The sequence below is a fragment of the Aspergillus fumigatus genome, chromosome 7 (genome assembly GCF_000002655.1).
Source record: "Aspergillus fumigatus Af293 chromosome 7, whole genome shotgun sequence".
Taxonomy (NCBI): domain Eukaryota; kingdom Fungi; phylum Ascomycota; class Eurotiomycetes; order Eurotiales; family Aspergillaceae; genus Aspergillus; species Aspergillus fumigatus.
In genome coordinates, this window is record NC_007200.1 from 564,228 (window position 1) to 578,733 (window position 14,506).

General features: G+C 51.1%; 5 protein-coding genes across 5 annotated transcripts; 3 read left to right on the top strand and 2 right to left on the bottom strand.

Annotated features, from left to right (window-relative positions):
* The first annotated feature begins 31 nt into the window (after nucleotides 1-31).
* AFUA_7G02110 (uncharacterized protein) lies at nucleotides 32-3,482 on the top strand. Its single transcript, XM_077805156.1, has 7 exons — nucleotides 32-689; nucleotides 759-1,683; nucleotides 1,731-1,957; nucleotides 2,014-2,144; nucleotides 2,203-2,449; nucleotides 2,516-3,031; nucleotides 3,095-3,482. Exons 2-7 carry the CDS (start codon nucleotides 872-874, stop codon nucleotides 3,223-3,225), a joined length of 2,064 nt encoding a protein of 687 aa, XP_077661285.1. The 5' UTR covers nucleotides 32-689; nucleotides 759-871; the 3' UTR covers nucleotides 3,226-3,482.
* An 855-nt stretch (nucleotides 3,483-4,337) lies between these two features.
* Nucleotides 4,338-7,119, top strand: AFUA_7G02120 (uncharacterized protein; the record flags this gene model as incomplete). The annotated part of the gene is made up of 2 exons (XM_741627.2): nucleotides 4,338-4,529; nucleotides 4,969-7,119. 2 exons carry the CDS (start codon nucleotides 4,338-4,340, stop codon nucleotides 7,117-7,119), a joined length of 2,343 nt encoding a protein of 780 aa, XP_746720.2.
* Nucleotides 7,120-7,602: 483 nt separating this feature from the next.
* AFUA_7G02130 (protein-lysine N-methyltransferase) lies at nucleotides 7,603-9,082 on the bottom strand. The gene is made up of 4 exons (XM_741626.3): nucleotides 8,775-9,082; nucleotides 8,059-8,640; nucleotides 7,791-7,926; nucleotides 7,603-7,727 (listed from the first exon to the last, which is right to left on the bottom strand). The coding sequence occupies exons 1-4, from the start codon at nucleotides 9,057-9,059 to the stop codon at nucleotides 7,606-7,608; spliced, it is 1,125 nt and encodes a 374-aa protein (XP_746719.2). The 5' UTR covers nucleotides 9,060-9,082; the 3' UTR covers nucleotides 7,603-7,605.
* A 137-nt stretch (nucleotides 9,083-9,219) lies between these two features.
* AFUA_7G02140 (40S ribosomal protein eS24) lies at nucleotides 9,220-10,748 on the top strand. Its single transcript, XM_741625.3, has 3 exons — nucleotides 9,220-9,450; nucleotides 9,772-10,019; nucleotides 10,142-10,748. Exons 1-3 carry the CDS (start codon nucleotides 9,374-9,376, stop codon nucleotides 10,216-10,218), a joined length of 402 nt encoding a protein of 133 aa, XP_746718.2. The 5' UTR covers nucleotides 9,220-9,373; the 3' UTR covers nucleotides 10,219-10,748.
* Nucleotides 10,749-11,021: 273 nt separating this feature from the next.
* On the bottom strand, nucleotides 11,022-12,801 carry AFUA_7G02150 (uncharacterized protein). Its single transcript, XM_741624.2, has 2 exons — nucleotides 12,697-12,801; nucleotides 11,022-12,633 (listed from the first exon to the last, which is right to left on the bottom strand). Exon 2 carries the CDS (start codon nucleotides 12,619-12,621, stop codon nucleotides 11,404-11,406), a length of 1,218 nt encoding a protein of 405 aa, XP_746717.2. The 5' UTR covers nucleotides 12,622-12,633; nucleotides 12,697-12,801; the 3' UTR covers nucleotides 11,022-11,403.
* Nucleotides 12,802-14,506: the final 1,705 nt, after the last annotated feature.

Sequence of the window (14,506 nt, forward strand, 5' to 3'; positions counted from 1 at the left end):
CATAGTAATTAATTGCATATATATACTGAGTCTCAGCCAGAGCAAGTATATCGTAGGATGGTCCTAGGTGGTGCACAGCCAACCCCAGTAGAGCCAGTAATGCCAGGATTGATGCATCAATCACTCGTCTGGTGATCACAGCGCTCGCGAGTATGTACTTTTATTATTATTGCCCATGTAGCATATACCAATGTCCCCTCTTTATCCCATTCCAACCCCCAAAATGAGAAGCCCCCGTCCAGTCCGTGTCCTTTCCCCGCAGTCCTAATTCTTCCTTCTCATGCCATCATGGTCTCGTGCGACTTCCCCTTCTTCGGTCGCTCCAAGCTCGTTCAGTAATTTCTCTCCTGTCGAACGGGTAGCGATTACTGTTGCGTGTTGTCCTTTCTTTCTTACTACTCTGTCACTCTAATACGGCGTTCCACGTTGTGGTTTTGATTGCTTTTCTTATATCCAGAAGTACGGTGCTGACTCGAGCTGTATCATCAACATTGACGCTATTCTCTATCTGCTACGATTTTATTTCCGGTTGACGAGCTGATTAGTAGTGACGCTTCAACTGTTGCTGTTGCTGCTGCTTGTTCTTGATTCTGCCTTCACGGAAAACAAAGTGCATCACTCCACCACAGGCGACAACGGACAGAGCAAAAGAGGATAGAGATTGTGGTGGCTGTAAAGACAGTCAAAAAGTAATTTATTACTCTACCGACCAAACGGTGATGATTTGATCGAGTGTCGGCTGCTAACCGTGGAATGAGCGTGGTACTGCCTCGAGAGAAAGCTCGCGTGAGGGCCGTCGGATGCCCCCTTCGTCACTAAAAGTACCCGCCTGGCCGTTGGCTTTTGCTCCATCCAGCGAAACGACGACAGCATGACTGATGCGCCTTTGCCCCCTTCCGGTGGAGCTCGACGAGCTCCTCCTCTGTCAACTTCATATTCCGGTCCAAGCATCTCATCTGTTCCACGCCGTTCTTCCTACGCCTCGGTCCTGTCTGGGACTGCTCTCTCGCCACCAAGCAACAGTAGTCCTCCTTCCCATCCTCTTATCTCTAACTCCACCACTTCATACCCCCCACCCTACTACCCCGACGGCCGACTACTGAGGCCTTCCTCCTCCGCCTTGGATGCAGATATGCAGTTAAACTCCCCCTGGAGGACGACGCCTGGCGATTCACTTCCTCCTTATTCTCGGAAGTTTGCCAACCTTCCTCGATACGATACATTATTTCAGAACCCCGGCAGCTTCTCCGATCCCTCATTATTTACTCCATCCTATCTCCGCAACTCCCGATACATCGCTCGCCTCGAGGCCGCTCGCCGAACAAAGCTCGCTTCTCAACGAGATGTTCCACCTTCCGCTTCTACTTCAAACCCTCTCTCGGCTTCCTCTAGCCATGCAAGCTTGCCTCGTATAGCTCCTTCCCATCGTGGGATGACGTATGATATCATCGAAAGGGAACCGCCGAGCGACGACGATCATCTCCCACCACTCCCCTCACGATGGAGCGACAATGATAAATACTCCGGTATAGAGCTCACAAACGGGGGGCTTGAGATCCGGTATCCCGGCCCGGCAAACAAGCACGATCATGAGGCTGCCGCAGTCCGTGCTGATCACCCCATGCCCCCGCAGTGTGGCATTTATTACTTTGAGATCACGATTCTATCAAAACCTAAGGAAGGGCAGGTATTTCGCGTGGATTTGACGAGGAGGTGCTGACAGTGTGCAGGATGATAGGAATCGGGTTCTCGAGCAGCAAAGCGTCCGTTGAGAGGCTTCCCGGGTGGGAGCAAGAATCTTGGGCATACCACGGTGATGATGGCAAATCATTTTTTGGGGAGAATCAGGGACAAGGACGACCGTACGGCCCGACGTTTGGTGCAAATGATACTGTTGGGTGTGGCGTTAACTTCGTCACCGGATGCGCTTTTTTCACCAAGAATGGCGTCTTCCTCGGTATGTCGGCCGCCCTAATATCAGTCTATGTGAAAGAAACTGACTTGCTTGATAAGGGAATGCCTTCAGAGAATTAAGCAATTTGAAAGTATATCCCTCTGTGGGGATGAAGAAGCAACCACCAGTACACTTGGTCGCCAATTTCGGTCAGCAGCCCTTCATGTTCGACATAGACGGCATGGTCAAAGTATGTTCCATAGGTATATCCACCTGATGTTAGCAGAAAGTCTGACTTCATTACGTAGAGAGAGAAGTTCTCCATTCATTCGGAGATCTACGCAACAAGCACGGCCAACCTACAACCACCGCTTGATGAGAACGCTTTGCTTCAAGAATTAGTCGCACAGTTCCTGACTCATGAAGGCTATGTCGACACCGCTCGGGCTTTCTCAGAAGAGGTTGCTGCGGAGTCAGCGGCTCTGGAGAATGGTCGAAAGGAATCCCTTACAAAGTATGAAGCGGGAGAAGGACTTGACGCGATCAACCGACAGAGTAAGATCACACCTGCTTTCCATTGAATCCGATTGTTTTGAGCCAGCCTGACATCTTTGCGGGTAGAAATTCGTGCCGCTATATTGGAGGGTGACATCGACAAGGCTCTCAAGTACACAAATGCCTACTATGGAAACGTTCTAGAGAGTTATCCTCACATTCAATTCAAGCTACGGTGCCGGAAGTTTCTGGAGATGATGCGGCGCTGCAACGAGCTCTCCTCGGCAGCGTCGAAGAAAGGCAAAGCGTCCAACGGCCTTTCCGATGGCAGTGCGGTGTTCGACCAGGAGATGGAACTTGATGAGCAACTACAGGAAGGTGACGGCTGGGATACCGAGGGCATGGATACCGAAGAATCCGAGAACTCAGGGAAGTTTCACGAGCTTCTCACCGAAGCGGTTCAATACGGGCAGCAGTTACGCATGGATTACCCCAACGACGAGCGAGGCGGCGACAAGAAGGTGCTGGATGACATCTTCTCATTGGTTGCCTATCAGGATCCGAAACGATCAGTGCACGGTCACTACCTTGATCCTGCAGGACGCGTAGCTATTGCGGAAGAACTTAACTCTGCCATTCTAGGTCAGCTGTGCTTTTCTCGTGTGCTTCAATGCAGCCAATTGCTAACACTGATTCTCTTACTAGTGTCACTCGGGAAGCCATCTTCAGCCGCTCTGGAGCGGCTCTATCAACAGACGGAGGTGCTTGTCAACGAGATCAGCGAAGAGGGCGGCGCTGGGGCGTTTATCAATGTGCGCAATGATTTTTTGCTTTAGGGCGATTGCCGGCGATCTAACAAGAGCAACCAAACTCGTAATCTCTTGAAGGCTCATGGTGTCATACGAGAATGGAACTACAACCTTTCCCCTCTAATCTGGCGCATCTTGTCCGAACTCTGACCGAGAGACCGTATGTTATTGAGAGCAACATAGAATGGTCCACTGAAAGGATCAGGCGACCATGTCAGACAGCAGCATCGACTTAGGTAGTTATGAATTTGGCCTGAAGAATACCAAGGCAACGTAGTACCGAGCACTTGCACCACGTAGCGTAGGGTTGCGCAGGGATGCGAACGTGGGTGGCTGGGCCTCAATGACAATGCTCGGCGACTGCCTGTGTGTCTCATAATAAAAGACCAAAAGTACTCGACCTCTTTGGTAACGATAATGCGAGGTAATGATGGGATGAGACTCAAAAGAGTTCTTTCATTTTCAGTCTGCCTGTTGGACGTTGGCAGATCCAGATGATCGTTATTGCTTTAATTCTGGCTATTTTTACAAAGACATACACTGCATACACTTGTGTAAGAGGAATGTGACAGAGTAGGTATCTAGGTAGTAGTTCGTGGAAGTGTTGCAGGTTCCTTCCTTAGATCGGTATCATGGCTTTGCAATATTACCATACAATGTCTTATGAGCCTAGGTAGGTAAGGTAAGGTACGGAGTCGCTCATAAGGTAGGTAGCCTGGTCCAGCCTGGTACAATATGGTAAGGCATAGTAACACCAATGCTCCGTTCCCTTAGCTCACATGTTCATTTGGCGCTCTCCGCCTTTATGCATAATCAACGACCCTGATTTTCTTCAGTTCTCGTTGGGTAATATCGTCACTGTTTATGATCTGCTTATAATAATCACGTAGTACCAGTATCTACACAAGAAGCAGTCATACCTATCACCATATTACCATATCTCTCTATGATATCTCTTTTGCATGGTCTAAAATCATCCTTCCCTCTGCCCCACCAAACGTCTCAGCTTCGATGAACTGGCGCTTTCGCCCCAGGTTATCGCGCCGTCAAGGGGTGCCAGCTCATTATTTATCCACTCTAGAGATCAACTGACAAACTCTCCTGGGAAGGTCACATTCCTTTCCCTGATCTCCTCCGCCATGGATTCTCATCCCCGGCCGCATAGTCCGGGCCCTGCAGGGCAGGTTTCCTGCATTCCTACCCACTCCTCCTCAACTCCAGCGGTTCTTCGCTGTTGTTGTGGTCGTAATGATTGTGCATTCCTCCAAAATAATAACCTAGCCTTGGAGGGATTGGAAAAGGATCTTGAAACAGCTGCTCGATTGGGCCAGGTACGTTTGGTGGCTTCCCTTTTCTCTTACTGTCTGTTCCTTCGCCTCCCGAGAAAAGAGGCCTTCTAGAAACGTCAGGCCTCCATCATCAGTGCCTAATGTTTGGTGGTTATGATTGCGCACATACCTCAGTTTTTTGTATATACGCATAGTTTCCCACATTCTCCTCCTCTGCATTGTTAAGCATTTGAACTCTGGCATTCTCGACCATATTCCCTGTCCATATTGGGGGTTAGGCGAAGTTCCCCCCAAAGAACACGAGCATTTATTCTTCCCCGTTGTTGTCTACTGCTTAGTTACTCGCCCATCATGGCGGCTCAGGGACTGCGGTCCCCGATTCTTTCCCACTGTATTACAGTCCGTCATGGCTGTCCAAGCAGATAAACCTGCAGCAGATCTCCCATCAATGAACTCGTCATCGCTAACCTTTGCTATCCAGGCTCTGCTCCATCGCCATGAGTCGTACATGGCCGAGGCGGAGGAAGACCGCCGGCGGTTACTCGCCAACATTGAGAATCTGGAGCGTGAGAAGCGCCAGGTTGAGGCTGAGAATGCCCGCATCATCGAAGAAAACCGTAGTTTGCTGGAGCAGTTGGACGGGTTGAACAAGGCCGTCGCCGAATCGGACGCCCATGCCAAGTCGCTCGCGGCTGCCCTAGAGTGTAGAGAGGCCGAGCTGCGCAAAGTGACCATGTCGGCCGCGCGCGCAGCAGAACTCGAAGTCCAACTGGCCCAGATGGAGGCCGAACAGTCGAGACTGCAGGAGACTCTACAAGTGGCCCAGGAAGATAGCAAGTCAGCCGTGCAGCGATGGAAGAAGGCCGAATGTACCCTCCGAGACCTACATGATCAAGTTGACCGAATCGAAAAGGAGGCCCGAGAGGAGCGTGAGCGACACCACGAACTCATCCAGCGCATGGAGCGGAGAAGAGCGGTGGAGCGCGAGCTTGACAGTGCGGCTGGACGCTTAAAGGGCGCTGCTGCCGCACAGGAGCTAGGTCGGAATCAGGGCAACCCTAATGTGGTCTCGCGCTTTGTTCGGGACATCCTCCAGGACAATGCGAATCTCCAGATGGGAATCATAGAGTTACGGGAGATGCTCGAAAGCTCGAACCAGGAGGTGCAGAATCTGCGAGATCAGATCCTGTCGCATCAGCCCTTGACTTCAACCGGTGAAATCGATGAGCGAGAGCCCCGGCCGTCATCGATAACATTGAATAACGAACTGGAATCGAAAGAATCGCGCCGCGTCTCGCAAGAATTCCACATTCATCATCATTACCATACCCCTGCCATCTCCGTCGGCTCCAAGAAGGAGAAAAGCACCATCTTTCGTCGGTCAAAAAAGAGACGGTCTCTGGGAGCCACCACAGTCATGCACTCGGCGTCGACCTCCCAGGCGTCCCGGAAGTTCTCGCACCAGCACCAGTCATCCATCTCTTCGACCTCAACTATTTTGTCTCAGACGTCTGTGTCAATTCCGCCGGCCGCAGCTTCCCGCCGTTGGTCACTGCAATCACCCGCTGCCGATTCCTCGCTAGCGAGCTCGCCGCAGTCAGGGTATCGAGCATCATCCATCTTCGACCGGGTGGAACGCGGTTGCGAATCGTCACAACCGACTAGTCCTGAAAGCACGGCTGTCTCGTCTCCGGTAATGGCCTCGCGCCACAAGAACGTCCCTTTTGATGTACCTTTCCGGCCCCTGGATGGACTTGAAAGAACAGAGAGAGTCGGTGATGATTCAATGCACTTGGCATACGACTATTTTGGGGACCAAACGAACTATGCAGAGCTGGACCGGATGCCGCTGCAGTCAGTGATACCCGAGGAGATGGAGGATTCCTCCTCGCAGTATGCAGAGTCGGTCCCTGACCGGCCTCTCCCAAGATCCGACGACGTCTTCTCTACACCGCACAGTCCCAGCCTACGCAGACGGCAATCTCACGAGAGCCTCTTTTCCATTGCAGGCATGGATATCCATACGCCCAGTCGGCGCCCTTCGAGAATCAGCGACCATCTTCAATCCAGTTTGCCCATTCGCACTCCACGCCGCATCATATCGCCTACGCCGGAGCTCTTCTCACCATCGCCCATCATTTCAACCAGTACGGTCACGGCGGATCGAGAACCACCAAAATCCTCCGAGCATTCCCCCCGGAAGTTCCTCGCTACCGTTGCAGGCCGACACCGCGCCGCGGATGCAGCATCTGCTATGTCCGCAGACAGTGGCTCGACCGAGTCCACTGTCACTCCCAACCGGAAGACGTCGTTGAGTCGTCGAGTGGGAGGCTGGGTGCGAGGTCGTTGGGGCATCGCTGCAGTCTCTGCAGATAGTAATGCTAAGCCTCAGGCCGAGTCGGATGCTTTGCCTCCGGAAAGCACCGCGTCGCCAGAACCTGCCCGTCCATCTTCTACTAGCGCAAGACAGAGCAGGGCCAGTTTCGACGCTGTCCCGAATCTGCGATACAGGTACCCGGGCGTCAACCAGTCAGGGCCGATCATGGGCCTTCGACCACCACCACCAGCTCCAGTCTCATTGCATCCGGAGCAACTGGATGAGGGACTTTTGAGGGAGAGCTTGGCCGAGTAACATTCTTTGCAGTCCAGCCAATCCTCATACTTTCTGGTACTCAACTTGTCAATCTTTTTCATCGTCATACTCGGTTTCCCAACTTTATGTTACTACTTTTGCATCTTGTACTGGCGCGACGGATCTCTTCATTCTTTGCATCTAGCCACGGGTCTGGAGTACTGATCTTTCGGTCACATTTTCCTTTACTCTGACTGTCTATATGATACCCCTGCAGCTGCCCCTTTCTTATGTCTCGTTTGCCTGATGGCGTATGCTTAGCTACATGCCACAATTCATGACCATACTTTAAACCGGTCGACCGGGCTGTAATCGTCTATCGATGGAGAAACAGAGATTGCCCCAAGGAACAAGCCTGTTCTCGCCTTAAGAGGCCGGCAGTATAGGTAGGATACATGGTCACGACTGTGTAAAGAGTATACGTGACACCAGAGATATGATCAATAATCATGGGGATGGTCTACCATCCAACGCGACAGTGTTTCATTACCCACGCCTGGTTATCCGATACGTACGAATGGGAATACTGGTCGAATGGAAGAAACCCGTTTGCATCTCCGCAGCGGGAGACTGATACGGCATGCATTCCACCTGGAAATCGTTCATTTCTGCGCGAAACCTTTAGCAGGGGAGCTTGCATCAGTTGGATTGGATCGAGGCAAGGCACTCACGACAGGCCTTTAGGAACGTCTGGAAGGTATCCTGGTTCCGGAGCGTCGCGGCGATAATGAATTCTCGGAGGTGATAGTTTTCGAAGAGGTCGCGGAAGGTGGACAGCAGGAGGGGGACAAGGTCGACGTCGTAGATCTTCTTTCCATTAGCCAGGTTTGTTGCACGATTTCTTGCATAATGTATATTCTGTGCATTGTAAATGGCGAGGCATAGATCCGCAGCCACGAACCCCAGGAAATGATTTTGAATAATCATGTGTGGACTTACCAGGTCAGCACCGAGTGCAACATCAAAGGCCAGATCACCGCTGCCTGACACCGCGGCGTCGCCTTCGTCCTCCGGCTCACACTGCGTCAAAGATAAGCGTGTCCCCCACTCCCAAATCGAAGGATGGAAGATAGCAGGGTCAAGCTCATTCCGCCGCATGCAGTCGCGGATATTCTGGATGAGGCCCAGCTCGCGGTCCGTCGCGACCATGCTCTGCACGCCGAGATATTTCGCGCAGAACATGGATAAGAAGCCCGTGCCGGCGCCGAGCTCGATGACCCGCTTCCCGCGCACGAGAGCCTGCCCGGCGGGCGTGGAGAGGAATGAACCCAGATGCAGGGCCGCTTCCCAGGTGCGGAAGCCTGTAGTTCCTGCGGAGAGGATCAGACCGCGTGACTCGCAGGTGATGATCGTGCGGTTGGCCCTGTGTTCTCCTGAAGGAGTCCCATCTGCATCTGCATCTGCATCTGGGACTGGGGCTGTGTATTTGACATAGGCCAGTTGCTGGGCTTGTTGGAGAGCTGATGGCTTTGGTTGCGTCACGAGTGTGCTCCAGCATTCCATGAGATCATCTGAGATCTCCTAGACGAAGAGACATGTCAGAATGCGAGCATGAAGGTAATGAATATGTCTACTGGTAGTCGGTTTCTTTGCATACAAAAGGCTCTGTAGGCCGGCGCTACGCAACGTAACATGGTACCGGGGGGTTTTCATACATCCTCTTCAGGGTCCGAAATTGACTCTTCCAGTATAGACAAGATATTCTTTAGAACACGAGCCCGGTAGTTCAGGGGAGGAATCGGCCACAGGGCCGCCTCGTTGAACATGCGTTGGTAGAGGGCTGATTGAGCGGCAGATTTGATCATGGTCCTGCCATCGGGGAATTCTAGCAGGTGGGGTTCAACCTGCTGGAAGTATTGCGCGACCAGTTTGTCGAAGGAGACGTAATTATCATTCTGACCGTCACTGTCATCCTCAACAGAAGACAATCCAAGGGACATATTGCCTTCAACCGATTTCCTCCATTGTGCAAATGCTTGAACTAGTATGTAATAATACAAATGTATGGCCGGTCGGGTCAGCTGCACGCTAAACCTCAATGGGCTAGCGGGTGCCCTAGCCGAGCCCACAGCTAGAACTGCACAACGAAACGGAAGCAAAATTGAATCGCATTTCGAGAAACCCGGCAACGACAGCAGCGACTTCGACAATCCCCCCAACCCTCTCGTCCCTGTCGAGTTTCTGCTCCTTTTCTCGCTCGCAGATTCTCGCCGCTGGTGATTCAACTTCTTCGTCAATCCCACTCACCGCAATCATGGCCGACACTCCCGTTACCCTGCGGACTCGCAAGTTCATCCGCAACCCCCTGCTCGCCAGAAAGCAGATGGTCGTGTAAGGAGCCCTTTTCTTCCTCCCTATCACGCGCTTGAGAATTTCCAGGGAGAGGGTCCCTTCCGGTCGAACTTTTTCCCCTCTTTTTTCAAAGTGATTTTGTGTGTTGGAAGAAAGATTTTGAGTGGAACACGCGGAACGGCCGAAAGATACAAAGGCAACAAATGGCAATGATTATGGAGATGATCGGTTCATTTATCATCTTGGAATACTATCATGGAGGGAGGACCTGGAAATTCTCAAAGCACAGATGCAAAGGACATTCTTCGACGTGATGGTTGATGATCAATATGATGTGATTCTAACATGGATTGCTTACAGGGACGTCCTCCACCCCAATCGTGCTAATGTCTCCAAGGACGAGCTCCGCGAGAAGCTCGCCGAGCTGTACAAGGCCAACAAGGACCAGGTCTCCGTCTTCGGTTTCCGCACTCAGTACGGTGGTGGCAAGAGCACTGGCTTCGCCCTCATCTACGACTCCCACGAGGCCCTGAAGAAGTTCGAGCCTCACTACCGCCTGGTCCGCATCGGTGCCGCTACTAAGGTCGAGAAGGCCAGCAGACAGCAGCGTATGTTTTTGAGCCACCGCCCGCTAGCACCCTGGGGATTGGATCAGACGTGCATACATGCCTTCCATATCTCCGGGGGTTACTCATTCTAGCCATCGCTAACCTCTCTTCCCAATCTATAGGCAAGCAACGGAAGAACCGTTCCAAGAAGTTCCGTGGTACCGCCAAGACCAAGGGACCCAAGAAGAACAAGGACTAAATGCATTCGGCTTGACCCTGGTGAAAGGAGTTGGAGGTGGACTCGGATCTGGGAGCGGACGACGCGGCCAGGGGCTGACCCTGCTGGATGTGATAATAGCGGTGGTTTCGGTGGCGCATACTGTTACGCCCTTTATCATGACCATGATGATACAGACAGGGAAAATTCGAGATTTGGGGTAATTCTCTGGGATGAAAATTCATTTTCCTTTTTTTTCTTTTTCTCTCTCCTGCTTCCTATCTCTCTCTATCGCCTCTGGTTTCCTGAACCAGACACAGGCATCCTTCAATCATCTCTCTTACCTGCAGCTCCTACCGCAAGTCACTCAATGCAGAAGCCTCCAACATCGGGACTCGGTTGATGTACTATTTAAAAAAAGGCGACAAAAGATCTGCTCCAGCTATCCCTTGTCTTCACTTCCTGTCTCCTTTTGGACAACGGTAAATACTGGCTGGGCCGTAGGCTGCTTTTATACGCAAGACATTAGTCTCATATTTGTAGCTACTTGTTTATACAATCATCCTCCCCTCTAGTAACCAACCCTGACTAGTTATATGCAAAGTCCTGATCAGCCTACCAGATCAACATACATAGACTAGCGTGGTGGATATGATGCAGATGACAGCTCTTATCCGTCAATACAGCTATATACTTTGGTGCTCAAATTTACAGGCAATCATTGTCATCCCTAGCGGACATCGGTTGCTCTAGCCACGGGCATACTATGTGCTAATCAGTCCAATTAGATGGAATATAACAAATGATAACTGGTAAAAGGACATCTTAAGAGAAAGCAAAACACACTCCCACCCATTGTGATTGAAAGAAAGAGGAGAAAGAAATGAATCTGCCACCCAGGCCGCCGGTAGTTCTCTAACAAACAACAGACGCATGAATGATTGATAGGTAAACACAAAGATCGCCCACCCTGGACCACTACTCTACAGCCTCCAGTATTAGTGTAACATCTTGACCTGTCCAAGCGCAGTAAGACACAGTCAGGCGCGCACAGCAAGGTTCGACGGATACTAGGATCATCGTCAGGTGGACAAGAAGAAAAGATATGAGAGCCCAAAAAAAAAAGAAAAAAAAAAATTATCACGAAAATGAGAAGATCGCAGAACCCTTCAGAAGGGAGAAGCAGAAATCAGTCGTTCCTGCGAAGGACTTCTCTATCCCAATAAATTACGTCTTGGTCTGCAAATCAGAGACGTGCCAAACTTCAGAAGCCACCCCCGGGTCATTCACAGCTGAAACGGATGTTCGCTGTAGCTCACCCGATGCTCGATATTCGGGTAAGACATCGGTTGCGAGGAGGTCAAATGATATGGTGCTACGACTATCTGCATGCCTGGGGCGTGTGTAGGGAAGACCATTCAGCAAGGTAGCTGTGGATCCAGAATCGGCCGTCTCAGACCGGTTCCTGCTCTTTTCACTGCTGCTATATCCGTAGATATCGGAGCCACAGCCCATCATAGATATGAACCGTCGGCTGTCTCGGGAAAATGATCTTGCTGATCGGCCTTCCGTGCTCGCTCGAAAGTCATCGGTTGAGTCAAGAGTCTCAAACGCATTGAGTGCTGTACCAGTAGAGGAGCCAAGATGCGAGGGCGTTGCGACCGATGTTATGGGCAGATAATCGAACATTATGTCTGGTGCATTTGACTGACTTACCTTCCTTGACTGGTTCGGGGAGTTGCCGTTGAAGTTCCTGTTCGAGCCCAGCTGCATGCTCGGAAGGCAACCACTCGAGATCGAGGCTCTTGTGGCTAGATGATGTCCATATCTATATTCCGGGGATAACAGCAATCCTGACATGGCTTCAGGAGTCGCGCTTGGAGAAGACATGCCCATGTGGAGCTGGCTGCGGCCGGATGCTTTGGGTAACGTCCGATCGGCGCCCTGTCCATCTGACGGCGTGCATGCCATTGGAACGTCAGTTGACTGAGTCCCTTGGCCTGAGAACAAGAAAGGATATGGGGATGAAGCAAAGGCATTCTCTGTATCTTGGGTAGGAAATGCTGCTCCGCTCTGGGCATTGTTGACCTGGGTGTTAGAATTCCATGCCTTGCTGTTCCATGCAAGGCCGCAATAGTCAGGCAGGATACCTTGTTGCGAACTGGGGAACATGTACGATGACGAAGGATTGTGTGCTGTCGGCTCATTATCATAGTTGGCCGTGTGGTCAAAACTGAAAGTCTGTCGACTAGGTGGATGCTGAGGGTTGCAGGTACCTAGATCGTAGCCAGAAGGTCTCGAGAACGACCCGAGCCGCGCCCCGAGGGAGTTTGTTGGTACTAGTCCAGACCTTTGGGCCATATGTGCGTACACCCCTAGCCTTGAGGAAGAAACCGTAGCATTTGATGCATGATACGGCCACCCGGTAACTTTCGTCTGGAGCATTGATGAATTGACCTTGCAAATATCAGCTCACCAATCTCAGAGAACATATCCCTCAGTAGGCTAGCGTCATATTACCCTTAAGAACTGGCAGTTCACATTGCTAGAGGCCCGGCAGTTCGAACATCCCTGTCCATCACCGATATCTCCGCTGCATTTGATCTTTCTTTTGCGACATCGATTGCACTGCGAGTATCAGGATGTGTTTTCCTCTTTCTGTTCGATGCCCACCAAAACTTTACGCTACTTACTGCGACTTGAATACGGCGCCTGGTAGAGCTTCGACTTCTGCCATCGATCTCCAGAGCAGGACTCACGGAACTCGTGCCTTTCTCCACCATTTCTGGTTGGCCATCAGGTCCAGCCGAGGGTGAAATTGAATGACCCTCATGTCCGGATTGCTGATCGAGACCAATCTCGTCCCCGGACGGGTAGTAAGGATGGGTCATGGCTTCACCGATTAGTGTTGGATTGTTCCTGAGTCTGCGACTCACTCATTCAAGTCGAGACAGTCCCAAGGGGGTTGAAGCGGCTTCCCTCAAAGGTTAGCTGGGAATTTGGAGGTCTTTGAACCAGAGATGATTGTGTCCAGCATGTTCTGTCTGCCTCAGGAAGAAATTGGGGAAGGCACTGGGGAAAAATGAAAAGGGGCTGTCCTTCAATCGGAATCAAGGTGTGATTTTAAGTCAATGTGCGGGACAAGTTGTATGAATGTCTGCGCTTCCCTTCTTTTTGCTTTTTTTTTCGAACAAGAAATATTTTGGGCTCTTGTTCCACACCTTCTGACTGGATCGTTCGAAGGAGGTTTATAGATCAGTCATGAGCTTACCTCAAGTGTTCTCAGTGACTAGTGGAGGCCAGGAGGATGGTAAGCTTGATACCTGAATCTTCAGTCTTTTGTTGTACCAGGAGAGCATATGCATTGTCCCGTGTTCCATTCAGTTCCAATGGCAAGTAGATTGGACTCCCGCAAAAGCACGCTGATAGAAGGCCAGACAGACAGAATCAAAAGCGTTTTAGAGGTTCTGTTTCACAGAGTAACGTTGCACGAGACGAACATGACCTGATGGTAACCGCAGAAGGGCCTAGGACTCTGGGCTAAATGACTTGGAGCTCTTTGCACAAGATCCCCAATCAATTGCCACCCAACAGGACAAGAAGCTCCACCTTGATCTTCACCTCCAGGAGCTTTGTCTCAGGAAGACGATATACCTCCTCTCTCTAAGAGAGCATAAAGCGATATGCCAAATCAAGATGAGAACGCAGTTGCTGCAGAACGGACAGCCGCGGATTACAATGCCATAAACTTCAAAGAGCGGTATCTATCTAGTCTCCCGAACTTGAAGAGAATAAAGAAGCATGTTTGCGCGTTGGGATAGAGGTGCTGGTTGGGAAGCCTGTTGGCCAGGCTTTGCCAGTGTTTAGCATCAAAAAAACATATTCTGAAGTCAAAACTCTGCCAGTACTTTTGACGTCGTCTCTAATCCGAGTCAAGTGTCGAGAATGGTTGCAGTCGCGAGCGATCACCTGAAAGCGTATGAATGTCTTTGCACGGATTTGGAAACGGTTGCCTTACAGACTTGCGCTACACGCAAACGCATAGTCTTAAGGAGCTCAGTTTGATGTCTCGGGTAGCTCGATTCCTAGACATCCAGCATGGTTCGGACCAATGCTTAGGCGTGAACCGACGTGATCGAGCCGCACAAGGCTAAGAGGAGCTCAACACCATGACTGAATGAATCAGAGAAAGAGAGACTTGGGAGGAATGGCAAACCTGGCATGATTTCCCAGTCAGTGGCGCCATATGATCACCTAGCAGTGGCTGGGCAGTCCCCTTATGTCTGCAAGTCCTTCTCGAACACTGGACAGGTCGAAATCAAGAAGCGGA

What these genes read in the sequence shown, in the direction of transcription:
- AFUA_7G02150 (XM_741624.2), bottom strand. Translation starts at nt 12,621, where the DNA reads ATGCTCCAGACGAAAGTTACCGGGTGGCCGTATCATGCATCAAATGCT.
- AFUA_7G02130 (XM_741626.3), bottom strand. Translation starts at nt 9,059, where the DNA reads ATGTCCCTTGGATTGTCTTCTGTTGAGGATGACAGTGACGGTCAGAAT. An exon ending in TTTCGGACCCTGAAGAGGAT is followed by an intron (nt 8,641 to 8,774) that starts GTATGAAAACCC and finishes CTCTTCGTCTAG; the next exon opens with GAGATCTCAGATGATCTCAT. An exon ending in TTGCACTCGGTGCTGACCTG is followed by an intron (nt 7,927 to 8,058) that starts GTAAGTCCACAC and finishes AATGGAAAGAAG; the next exon opens with ATCTACGACGTCGACCTTGT.
- AFUA_7G02140 (XM_741625.3), top strand. Translation starts at nt 9,374, where the DNA reads ATGGCCGACACTCCCGTTACCCTGCGGACTCGCAAGTTCATCCGCAAC. An exon ending in GCCAGAAAGCAGATGGTCGT is followed by an intron (nt 9,451 to 9,771) that starts GTAAGGAGCCCT and finishes GATTGCTTACAG; the next exon opens with GGACGTCCTCCACCCCAATC. An exon ending in GAAGGCCAGCAGACAGCAGC is followed by an intron (nt 10,020 to 10,141) that starts GTATGTTTTTGA and finishes CCCAATCTATAG; the next exon opens with GCAAGCAACGGAAGAACCGT.
- AFUA_7G02110 (XM_077805156.1), top strand. Translation starts at nt 872, where the DNA reads ATGACTGATGCGCCTTTGCCCCCTTCCGGTGGAGCTCGACGAGCTCCT. An exon ending in TGACGCGATCAACCGACAGA is followed by an intron (nt 2,450 to 2,515) that starts GTAAGATCACAC and finishes CTTTGCGGGTAG; the next exon opens with AAATTCGTGCCGCTATATTG. An exon ending in ACTTAACTCTGCCATTCTAG is followed by an intron (nt 3,032 to 3,094) that starts GTCAGCTGTGCT and finishes TTCTCTTACTAG; the next exon opens with TGTCACTCGGGAAGCCATCT.